This window comes from Otolemur garnettii, unplaced genomic scaffold (genome assembly GCF_000181295.1).
Source record: "Otolemur garnettii isolate 467f Iridium unplaced genomic scaffold, OtoGar3 scaffold00151, whole genome shotgun sequence".
NCBI lineage: Eukaryota > Metazoa > Chordata > Mammalia > Primates > Galagidae > Otolemur > Otolemur garnettii.
Genome location: NW_003852546.1, coordinates 2,001,061 through 2,012,427, shown reverse-complemented (window position 1 = coordinate 2,012,427; position 11,367 = coordinate 2,001,061). Strand labels below are relative to the sequence as shown.

The 11,367-nt window shown below is 50.8% G+C and overlaps 1 protein-coding gene and 1 pseudogene across 1 annotated transcript in view; both read left to right on the top strand.

Moving 5' to 3' along the window:
* The window catches only part of LOC111728336 (cocaine esterase-like), a 45,137-nt gene extending 41,036 nt beyond the window's left edge, over positions 1 to 4,101 (top strand). The window contains 4 exon segments of the mRNA XM_023518922.1: positions 960 to 1,107; positions 3,223 to 3,372; positions 3,527 to 3,605; positions 3,711 to 4,101. Of these exon segments, the coding sequence (XP_023374690.1) occupies positions 960 to 1,107; positions 3,223 to 3,372; positions 3,527 to 3,605; positions 3,711 to 3,906 (573 nt within the window). The 3' untranslated portion in view covers positions 3,907 to 4,101.
* Positions 1,720 to 2,437, top strand: LOC105887973 (annotated as a pseudogene).
* Positions 4,102 to 11,367: the final 7,266 nt, after the last annotated feature.

Below are 11,367 nucleotides of genomic sequence, written 5' to 3'. Positions count from 1 at the left end.
AGTCCCAGCTATTTGGGAGGCTGAGGCAAAAGAATCGCTTAAGCCCAAGAGTTTGAGGTTGCTGTGAGCTGTGATGCTATAGCACTCTACTGAGGGTGACAGTTTGAGACTCTGTCTCAAAAAAAAGAGCACAGACTCTGTGCCAAGGATGGTGGTGTGCTGAGCACTAGGAAAGACATTCATCTTCTTCAATCCTCATTGCAACTCTGTGAAGTTACAGATGAGGAAACTGAGGCTCAAACTTTCACAATAGGTAAGGCATGTGACCAGCTCTGTCTGATCCCAGGGCCTCAGCTGTCAGATATGGAGCTAGGTGGGCCTGGGTCCAATCCCAGCCCTTCCCACTTGCCCAGGTGTCCTAACCCCTCTGAGCCCATTTCTTCACCAAGAAATGGATGTGATACTTTCCACTCACCTCAGTTGTTATGAGAATGAGACTGAACATTGCATTTGAAGAGTCTACCTGGAAGCTGGTACCCAGGAGGAACTCAGTGTTTGTGCCCTTCCCTTATTTGGAAGCCCCAGAGGCCTCCACATTCACGTAACTTCATCGCTACTTTCTGGAGTGTAGGGAGTCCCCATCATTTGCTCTCTCACTTATGTCCCCATTAATGTCCACTGAACATGGAGCACCTACTTCCAGGCCACACCCCCTGCTGACACCTCACTCAGGGAGCCAAACAACCCTGCTAGTCAAGGACTGACTTTCAGACAGACTCAGCCAAACTGTCAGAGCTCACATAGCCAGGCAGTGGTCCCAGAGCTGAGATCTGACTCCAAACCTGAGCTTATCCTGCTCAGCACCACCTACGACTCCCAGGGAGGCAGAGCAGCAGTTGGCCGCCTGGAACATGAGCCTTAAACATGAGGGAAGCCATGCTGGAGGGGGTGGGGCTTCTTGGGAGGATCAGCCACAGCTGTAGGAATTGAGTTGGCCTGTGCCTGTCCCCCTGCCCCAGGATATACCCCTTGAAATGACAGCCACCATCATAGATGAATACATAGATAGAGACTCCGATGCACTAGCCAAACGTCAAGCCTTCCAAGAATTGATGGCGGACATATTGCTCACCTCCCAGACCTTGAATTTCTCAAGAAACCTCCGAGGTAAGCCTATCCCTGGCCACTTTCCATTCTGACCTCGCAGCTGGGTCATCACAGGGGGTATGGCTTCTGTTGGGTCAGTTTCCCTCATTTCTTGTGCCCCCCACACACCCTACTGCTCCCTCAATTCTGCTTTCTCTGGGATTTAGCATCACAGCAATGAGAAGTGTGTCTGTCAGGGCACTTTGCTTAGAGAAAACTGAGGTTCAGAGAGGTGCAGTGACTTGCCAGAGGTCACGCAGCACAGCCCATCACTAATTCTCAGGATTCCATTCAATTGACTGGGGAGTTCCTCCTCTTTGAGTGCTTCTCCTGGAATAAAAGTCTTGTTTCTGGGTGGTGGGTAGGGCGCCAACCACATATACCGAGGCTGGTGGTTCGAACCCAACCTGGGCCTGCTAAAAGACAATGACATCCTCAACAACAACAATAATAATAAATAAATAAAAATGGCCGGGTGTTGTGGCAGGTGCCTGTAGTCCCAGCTACTTGGGATGCAGAGGCAAGAGAATCGTTGAGCCCAAGAGTTTGAGGTGGCTGTGAGCCCTGACGCCACAGCACTCTACCCAGGGCAACAGCTTAAGACTCTGTCTCAAAATAAATAAATAATAAAAAAATAAAAAGGATTGCAGTACATTGAGCTCCATAGAGACAGCACCGGGGCAAGTGAGAGCCGGACGGGCACCCTGTGCCTCGCTGAGGAAAAACAACTAAACATGGGCAAAGGAGATCCTAAGAAGCCGAGAGGCAGAATGTCAGTATGTGCATTCTTTGTGCAAACTTGTCGGGGGAGCACAAGAAGCAGCACCCAGATGCTTCAGTCAACTTCTCAGAGTTTTCTAAGAAGTCCTCAGAGAGGTGGAAGACCATGTCTGCTAAAGAGAAAGGAACATTTGAAGATACGGCAAAGGCAGACAAGGCCCATTATGAAAGAGAAATGGAAACCTATGTCCCTCCTAAAGGGGAAACTAAAAAGAAGTTCAAGGATCCCAATGCACCCAAGCGGCCTCCTTCGGCCTTTTTCTTGTTCTGTTCTGAGTATAGCCCAAAAATCAAAGGAGAACATCCCGGCCTGTCCATTGGTGGTGTTGCAGAGAAGCTGGGAGAGATGTGGAGTAACACTGCTGTGGGTGACAAGCAGCCTTATGAAAAGAAGGCTGCAAAGCTGAAGGAAAAATCCGAAAAGGATATTGCTGCAGACCGGGCTAAAGGAAAGCCTGATGCAGCGAAAAGGGGAGTTGTCAAGGCTGAAAAAAGCAAGAAAAAGAAGGAAGAGGAGAAAGATGAAGAGGATGAAGAGGAGGAGGGAGATGAAGAAGATGATGATGAATAAGTTGGTTCTAGCGCAGTTTTTTTTCCTTGTCTATAAAGCATTTAACCCCCCTACACAACTCACTCCTTTTAAAGAAAAAAATTGAAATGTAAGGCTGTGTAAGATTTGTTTTTAAACTGTACAGTGTCTTTTGTTGTATAGTTGACACCCTACCGAATGTGTCCTTAGATAGCCCTGTCCTGGTGGTATTTGCGGTAGCCACTAACCTTGCCTGGTACAGTCTGGGGGTTGTAAATTGGCATGGAAATTTAAAGCAGGTTCTTGTTGGTGCACAGGACAAATTAGTTATATATGGGGATGGTAGTTTTTTCATCTTCAGTTGTCTCTGATGCAGCTTATACGAAGTAATTGTTGCTCTGTTAACTGAATACCACTCTGTAATTGCAAAAAAAAAAAAAAAAGTTGCAGCTGTTTTGTTGACATTCTGAATGCTTTCAATTAAATGCAATTTTTTTATTAAAAAATTTTTTTTTAAATATAAGAAGAAGTCTTGTTTCCTCCGAGCCTGGTGGCAAGCTACCTAACCCCTGCTGCCTCAATTTCTTCCTTTGAGAAATGAAGATAATAATAGAATCTAAGCCAGGAGGTTGTTCTAAGGATGAAATAAATGATGACACAAAGCACACGGCACATGCTTGACACCTAGCAAGTGCTCAGCAGAGACCTGCCGCTAATCACCTTATCAATGTCACCATCATTGGTATTGTGTTATAAGCTTACGCTGCCAAAGGCAGGACCTAATTGGGCAGTGGGCGCCTAACTCTGATCCTGTCCTCTCTCTGCAGATTGTGGGAACCCCACCTTTTTCTATGAGTTCCAGCATCGACCCAGTTCTTTTGTGAAGTTCAAACCGGATTGGGTGAAGGCTGATCATGGGGCTGAGACTGCGTTCGTTTTTGGGGGTCCCTTCCTCATGGACGAGAGCTCCCTGCTGGGTGAGGACAGAGAGACAGACATGTGATCCCTGGGCTGCCATACTCCAAGGGGTCAGGGCAGGGCTTTAGGAGCAGAGGGCTCTGTTCAGCACCAGAGGTCCTGGGTTCCCTCCAGGCCCCATGTGACTTGACTCAGGTCTGTTTCTTTCACCAGCCTTTCCTGAGGCCACAGAGGATGAGAAGCAGCTGAGCCTCACCATGATGGCCCAGTGGACCCAGTTTGCCCGAACAGGGTGAGTGAGTGAGTGGGCATCCCTGGGTTTGGGCCTGGGACACTCAGGTCTGCACATCGGGGACAGCGCAAAAGGCCTTGGTCCTCATTCATTCCTCCCCCCTAGGGACCCCAATGGTGAGGGGCTGCCTCTATGGCCCCAGTTTGACCAATCAGAACAATACCTGGAGATCAACCAGGTGCCACGGGTCAGGCAGAAGCCAAAGGAAGCCCGAATGAGGTTCTGCACAGAGACGCTGCCTAGGAAGATCCAGCAGTGGTACCAGAAGCAGAAGGGGAGGAAGGCCCCAGAAGAGCTCTGAGGTGGGGCCTGGACCTTCTTGGCTGGGGCCAAGCCAAAGGGTGGCAGATTTCCACCCCCTCCCGGGCAGCCTCCTTCCTCCTTCCCACCTCCCACTGAGAGACTTTAATATGCATCTGGCTGACCTAAGCTCGTGTCCTTGAAAGCATCAACCACTGTATGACTGGCATTCTGGTATTTTGATTGATTGATTGATTATTTTTTGAGACAGAGTTTTGCTTTATAGCTCACAGCAACTTCAAACTCTCAGGCTCAAGCAATCCTCTTGCCTCAGCCTCCCGAGTAGCTGGAATCACAGGAACCTGCCACAACACCAGCTATTTTTTAGAGACAGGTTCTCAATCTTCTCAGGCTGTTCTTGAACTCCTGGCCTCAAGCAATCCACCCTCCTCAGCCTCCCAGAGTGAGGTAGGATTACTTCATATAGGCGTGAGCTAGGATTACATCTAGACAATTTTCCTATTTTAAAAGTCACCAGGCTGCTTTCCGCCTCCAGGCTTTTGTACCAGCTCTTCCCTCTCCCAGAAGGACTTTTCCCACTTGCTTCATGGCAAGTTCCAGCTGCCCTGGTGGGGGTGGGAATCTGCCACCCTTTGACTTGACCCCAGCCAAGAAGGTCCAGGCTCCACTTCAGAGCTCTTCTGGGGCCTTCCTTCCCTTCTGCCCTAAGTCTGTAGAGCACAGAACACCCTAAGCCAGCTCTAGATCTGTGTCTTTCTCACCCTCAGAACTCTCTGAACATGGGGACCGCCTGATCTCACTCTGTGGCCTGCATCACCATCAGGCAGTACTTAGAGTCAAGGGAAGTTTGGTGAATGCATAAAACAGAGAGAGTGGGAGTGGTGGCTGCTGGATGTGAACCCAGAGCCTTCAGGTGCAAAAGCCAAGCTTAGTCTCCAACCGACTGTCTGCCCTGGCCAGAAGGTTAGAATCCAAAGGCTAAGACCTGGAGTGGGAGACATCCTGGGGAACCACGAATATCTGGGCAAAAACAGATCTTAGCCCCTGACTAGGGCCTCAGACTAGAGGTGGGCAAGGTCCCCAGCTCTCTGCTCCCATTCCTGGTCCCTGCACAACACAGCAGAATCTAGCAGGGCCACGTGCACCAGACATGGCCTTCATCATTTGGAGCCCATGCGCTTGCACTGGCCTCCTCTCTCCCTTCCTACCCAGGAAGGCACCTTCTGGGGGAGCTTAACACAATGTCAGAGCACCCATCAGGACGTACCTGTACAGGATGGGAGAGATTGTCTGGACTAGTGCATCACTCAGGCTGCTGTCACAGAGGAAAGAAGACACCTACCCACTCAGGCTGAAAAGGTGAAAAGCAGCCAGAGGTTTGCAGAGGGGAAGTAAGCACTTCTTTTTTTGAGGACCAAGGCCCTATTCCCTTCATACACCTGGATTGTGATGCACATCCACTGTCTTCTGGGGCCACCACTATGACACTCTTTTTTTTTATTAGATCATAATTGTGTACATTAATTCTATCATAGGATACAGTGTGTTGTTTCCATATGCAGCCTGGAAAACTCCCAACACTATGACACCCTTGAAGCACCAGGCCTCCATATCCCCTTTCTCAGTCAGACCAAGTTCCTGGCTGCTGACGGGCAAATGAAGAGCATATCTGCCACTGGGACCAGCTCTGTTCTGGGAAGTCCATTTTCAGTAGGAAGGAGAGACACAAAGCCAGAGGGGCTCTGAGTCATGTCACCCCACTGCTTCAAAGGTCATTGAGTCCCTATCACCCTTAGGACAAGTTCTAGTTCTTCATGTGACATTGAAAGCCTCCCGTTCTCATCCCCGTCCCTGTGCTAGGAAAGTTTGTCCCCACAAGCTGGTAGAGAGCCTGACAAGTAAACAGGCCTCAATGATACAGTGTGTAACTGGGGACAGAGAGGGCTGGGAGGACATAGAGACTAGAACACCCCAGACTTAGGGGACCGGGAAGGAGGGACATCTAAGCTGAAGCCTGAAGAACAAGCAGAGGTTACTCAGATTACAGGCCAGGGCAGCAGATTAAGGGAAGGGGAAGGGAGAAGCGTGTGCCTGGCAGAGGGAACGACAGAGGCAAAGTCCTGGAGGTGCTGAGGAAACAGTTCTGAGGGCTGCAGAGCCCACAAAGGCCAGAGCGTGAAGGGGCCTGTGGGCTACAAACGGGGGCTCAGATGGAAGGGTAATGGAGGGACACGGAAAGGTTTTCACAGGGCGACATGAACAGATATGTCATACATAGGAGGGTGGATGGGGAGGCCTGGGGGGCTCTAGAGGTAGAGTCAACAGACAGACCTGGACTGAGGGACACAAAGGTACACAGAAAGAAGCCTCCCCAGAGGCAGTGTGGAGGCCAGCAGGAGTAGGGCTGGCCTTCGGGTGACACTGGATGTGCAAGGAGACTTCTTCCAGGCCTCAGGGTGTACGGGAGCTGGGGGTATCACCATGGCCAGCTGCTCCTGGTGGGAGGTGGGTGTGGGGGTGGTAGGCACGCCTGGTGGTTAGGCCTAGCGCAAGAGCCACCACCAAGATCCTCTCCACTCCAGGAGGAAGAGAAGCTGGAAGTGTCCCCTGGGCTGGGAGGAACCCTCACAGAAGGTGATGCTCCAGGGATTCCAGACCTCTTGCCTCTGTTCTCTCTTCCCTGGGCTACTGCCCCTGGGGCCCACTGAAGGCTGGAAAGTCCCTCCCCAATACCTCTGGGCTGGAGGCAGCAGATACCCCCAGCCAAAGGGAGTAAGTTCCACATACAGAAATGCATGAGCCTGCAGGCAGGGACAAGTAGGCCCTGGAAGCTTCTCTGGTGACCAGTGAGGCGTGGACACCAGGGGGTGCTGCAAGGATCAGGCACACACCTGGACCTCCTCAGGGACAGGGTCCTGCCAGATGGGCCCAGTACATGTGCAGCAGTACGTGTGCACACCCAACCCCACACCTAGTTACTCACACACCCCAGCTGTCTCCTACACACACGCTCACCTATAGGGTTCCAATCCATTTCCACCACTTAGTGGATGCATGTCTTTGCGTGTGGTATTGTTCCTCTTTGTTCCTAAGTTTTCCCATCTGTAAAAGGGGAGCAAGCATTTGATTCCCTTCACAAGTCTGCTGTGAGAATTGAACTTCATTAGCCACAAAGCACTTAGAGTAGTGTCTGACACTCAGCAAATGCTCCGGATGTGCTCCCAGGTGTAGGGATGGGCACAGACTCCATCCCTACACCTGAAAAAAATCATATGGCTGGCCTGACTACAATTCAAAGATGGAAGATTTGGGAGATCTTACGGGATGTCATTATGACTTTGGCATGAGCTTCTTCCAACTGAAAATAACTTTTAGGCCTGGGGCTAATTAGAAAAGTTGGTACACAGAGCCCTGGGAGGCTCTCACTGGCAGGCTTCCTGGGAGAGTCCGTGTCCCTCCCTGGAGACCTCAGGAAAGCCAGGATCTCAGCTCCTCCCTCACTCTGGCTTAGCTGTTCTTGGGTTTCAGACCCATCCCCTCCCATCTTCATCCAGTTCTCTACCACCACCCACACCTTGCTCAGGTCCTGGGAAATCTATTACAAGAACAGAAAGAAACTTGGCAGGGATATGCCAGCTCTGTCTCTTGGGAATAGTGGTATTCACGCCCCTCCTCTCCTTCCTCCAGCCAGCCTCCTTGCCCATCAGCCCCACACCTCTCACACCTTGGGACATCATGACCCACTAAAGACCTGTAATGCCTTGGGATATTGGGACCCACTAAAGACCTCTCCTAAGGTGAAGTTTCCCCTCCCTGTTGCCCCTGAGCTGGCCCCTGCTGCTTCTGAGCACTTTGACCAAGGTCCCAGGAAATAAGTCATGACTGCAGTGGGGATCGAGTGGGAGCCAGACCTCATCACTAGGACCTGCTGAGCTCGCCTCTGAACCCACCCACACCCATCCTCTCTCATAGGCCTCCATACAGTCTTTTGTGGTCTCAAGTGGACCCCATGTCGCAGATGAGGAAACTGAGAGTCAAAGAGAGGATGTGTATGACCCAAGATCTCATATGGTGGGGACAAGGCCAGGACTTACACCCAGGTTTGCTGGCCTCCAAACTTCAAGGCCCTCCCTGTTCAGAATGTGTCGTCCTGTCTGAAGTGGGCTTTTCAGAGGCTGGATTTGGAGCCAAGGGGGCTGACTCAGGTGGGAGGACTGGATTCTTCCAAGTAGCAAGGGAGGCCCAGAGGAAGGAGTTTTGCAAGGTGATAGATTTAGAACGTGGCCACATAGCCCACAGAGAGATGACAGGGACCAGCCCTGCTCTTATTCAGATGCCTGCAAGGGTCCCTGTATCCTTCAGGCCTGGACAGTGGCCGTGGGGTGGGTCATTGTGCACAACGCTTCCCCCATCCACACTGTAGGGCCTCAGCCCCCCTGGTTGGGCCCTCAGGTGTGGGGGAGCCTGCAGACGGAAGGGTGGTGTGGAGCCTCCCAACCCACGGAGGGTTACAGGCCCTCTAACAGCCCCTCAACTTCTGAGGTCCCAAGGAAAAGAAGCCTTTGTACCAGACCACAGCTCCCATGGAGGGAGTTAGCAGTGTGGGAGGCTATAGGGCCTCCAGGCCGCCCAGGAGAACCTCAAGCCCTCGGAGCAAGCCCAGAGTTACCACAAGGACTTTGAACAGTAGGGTTGACTAGTTGGGCAGCCAGATTCCCAACACCCTTCCTGGTCTTACCTCCTAGGGGGACCTCTGTGATGATGCAGAACTAGGACAGGTCCCAAGAGCCATCACCCAGCCTTTACCAGAACCATCCTTTGGGGTGGGAGCTGCCTGATGTTGCCACCCTTGGGACAATCCGACTTCTGGTGTCACCAGGGATAGTCCCAGCAAGGCTCTCTCTGTTCCACTGTGACCCCCACACCATCAGAAGGTCGGACTTCTGTCCCTGCCCAGCCTCCCAGACACTCACCCAGGCCTTAGTCTCCAGGACCTAGCACAGGGCTGCACCCTGCCCGCTGTGGCTAGCTGGAGGCAGTGCGCAGAAGTGCCAGACCAGAGTTCTGGGAAAGGGATTGCAAGGCCTGCAGCAAGGGGTGCCTGAGGTTATCCAGGACCTCTGAAGCCACAATCTTGGCAGGCAGTAGAAATTCCTCAGTTATCTTCCAGTTGGACCAGATGCCCAAGGAAGGCAGGCTCAGGTCTGAGCTTCTTCCTCTGTATACCCTAATTCTGGCCAGCTCCTGGCTGTGAGTTGATTTCATCAGTGGGCAGTCAGGGTAGTTGTGGGGACCCAGCCTCTGGGCTGGGTCTCTCCAGGAGCTCAGACAAGACCCAGCCTATCAGGCAGGACTTAGGTTCCCATTCTATGGAATGAAACTAGAAGGTTGATTTCATGTAAGAGGCTGCAGGTGTCAGGTTCTGTCCTCTAGTGGTGTACATCCAGAAAGGTGCTCTGTATGGGGAGGAGCTGGGCTTTGGAGTATAACTAGGAGTTCACCTGTTACACAATGCAGGGAAGTGCATTCCTCCCAGAAGGAACAACATGAGCAAAGGCCCTACCCTTTCTTCTCCTTTTCTTACCTCCTTCCATCTGCGGCAATGCACCTTGCATTGCCTTGGCCAAGGCATTTAACTATTCTGCGTCTCAGTTTCCTTATCTTTATGATAAGAATGATGATAATGGGGAGGTGCCTGTAGCTCAGTCGGCGGAGCACTGGGCACCTACACCTTGGGTGGTGGGTTCAAACCCAGCCTGGCTGCTAAGCAGCAATGACAACTGCAACCAAACAGTAGCCGGCGTTGTGGTGGGTGCCTATAGTCCCAGCTACTTGGGAGACTGAGGCAAGAGAATCGCTTTAGCCCAAGAGTTTGAGGTTGCTATGAACTGCGATGACACAATGCTCTACCCAGGGTGACAGCTTGAGACTCTGTTTCGAAAAAAAAATGATGATAGTGATGATGATGATGATGACAGTAAAGAGGTCTGGAAAGCATCTTAGCTGAGCCAGATTTGAGACTCTGACACCTATCTTGGGTCATCCTGGCATCTTCTATTGGGAGAGTGACCAAGACCTCATGGGGTCCACTATTGGGCTTTAGACATATGGAAACATGTTTGACGAGTGACACCCACATGAGGGTAAGGCCCAGGTTCCGGGCAGGGCGGGGGGGCCTGATGTCCAGAGCTGGTCCAGAGCTGGATCCAGGCTGGAAAGCAAAGATGGTCATTCTGGGCACAGCCAGGTCGGCCCTGACCTCCCAGCCCACACGAGAAAAGGACACCTGCTCAGGTGGAAGAATCCTCTCACTGAGCTGGGACCCTAGGAAAAGCAACTCCCGTGCGGGGGACCCTTGCCTCAGCACAGCAATATCAAAATAGAGAAACTACCTTTCTCCAATCCAAGGATATCAAAGAAAGTAGCTACAGACCCAGGGAGTGGGTCTAGTCAGCATGGCAGCATCAGTGAAACTTCTGGGTCTTCAGGACAACAGAGATTAATAGATGGCCAGTACTGAGGAGGTCTAGAGCCAGTTCCTGGGTTGGAGGGGATATATCCAAGAGCAAGAGCAAAATCCCATCTCTACTAAAAAATAGAAAAACTAGCCAAGCGTTGTGGGGGGCACCCGTAGTCCCAGCTACTTGGGAGGCTGAGGCAAGAGGATTGCTTGAGCACAAGACTTTGAGGTTGCTGTGAGCTATGACACCACACTTCTCTACCCAGGGCAACTGAGTGAGACTCTATCTCAAAAAACAACGACAACCACAAAAAACCCTATCCCAACTCCCACTGGCATGGGTTAGCTTCTGCCAAACAAAATCACACAGCATGTGATTCAACATAAAGGAAGATAAATGGAATCATGTCCTATGCAGTCTTTTGTGTCAGGCCCTTCCACTCAACATTCTGTCTGTGAGATTCATCCCAGGTGTTGTGTGTGGTTGTAGATAGTTCAATCTCACCATTGCAGAGAATTCCATTATGGGAATCTACAAAAACAGGTTTCCCCATTCCCCAGCAGTCATTTAGGTGCTTTACAGTTTGGAGCTATGATGAATATGGTAATAGGAACGTTCTGGAACATGTCTTCTAGGGGGCATGTGGACACACTGCGCTCAGTATGTAACTAACAGAAATGCAATTTCTGGGTCATAGGATATTTTTGCAACCTGAGTAGTTACTACCAAGCAGTTCTCCCAAGTGGTTGTACCAATTTACACTCCCTCCAGCAATGCCTGTGAGTCTTGGCTGATCTCAATTCATGCCAAAATAAATATTAATATTGTCAGGCTTGTTAATATCAACTTTCGTCTTTCCTTTAACAGCTTTATTGAGATATAATTCACATACCATGCAATTCACCTAAAGCGTACAAGAGAATGATTTTCAGTTTACTCACAGATATGTGCAACCATCACCACAGTCAATTTTAGAACATTTTTTTCACCTGAAAAAGAAACCTCATATAAGCTGGGCACAATGGCACATGCCTGAGAGT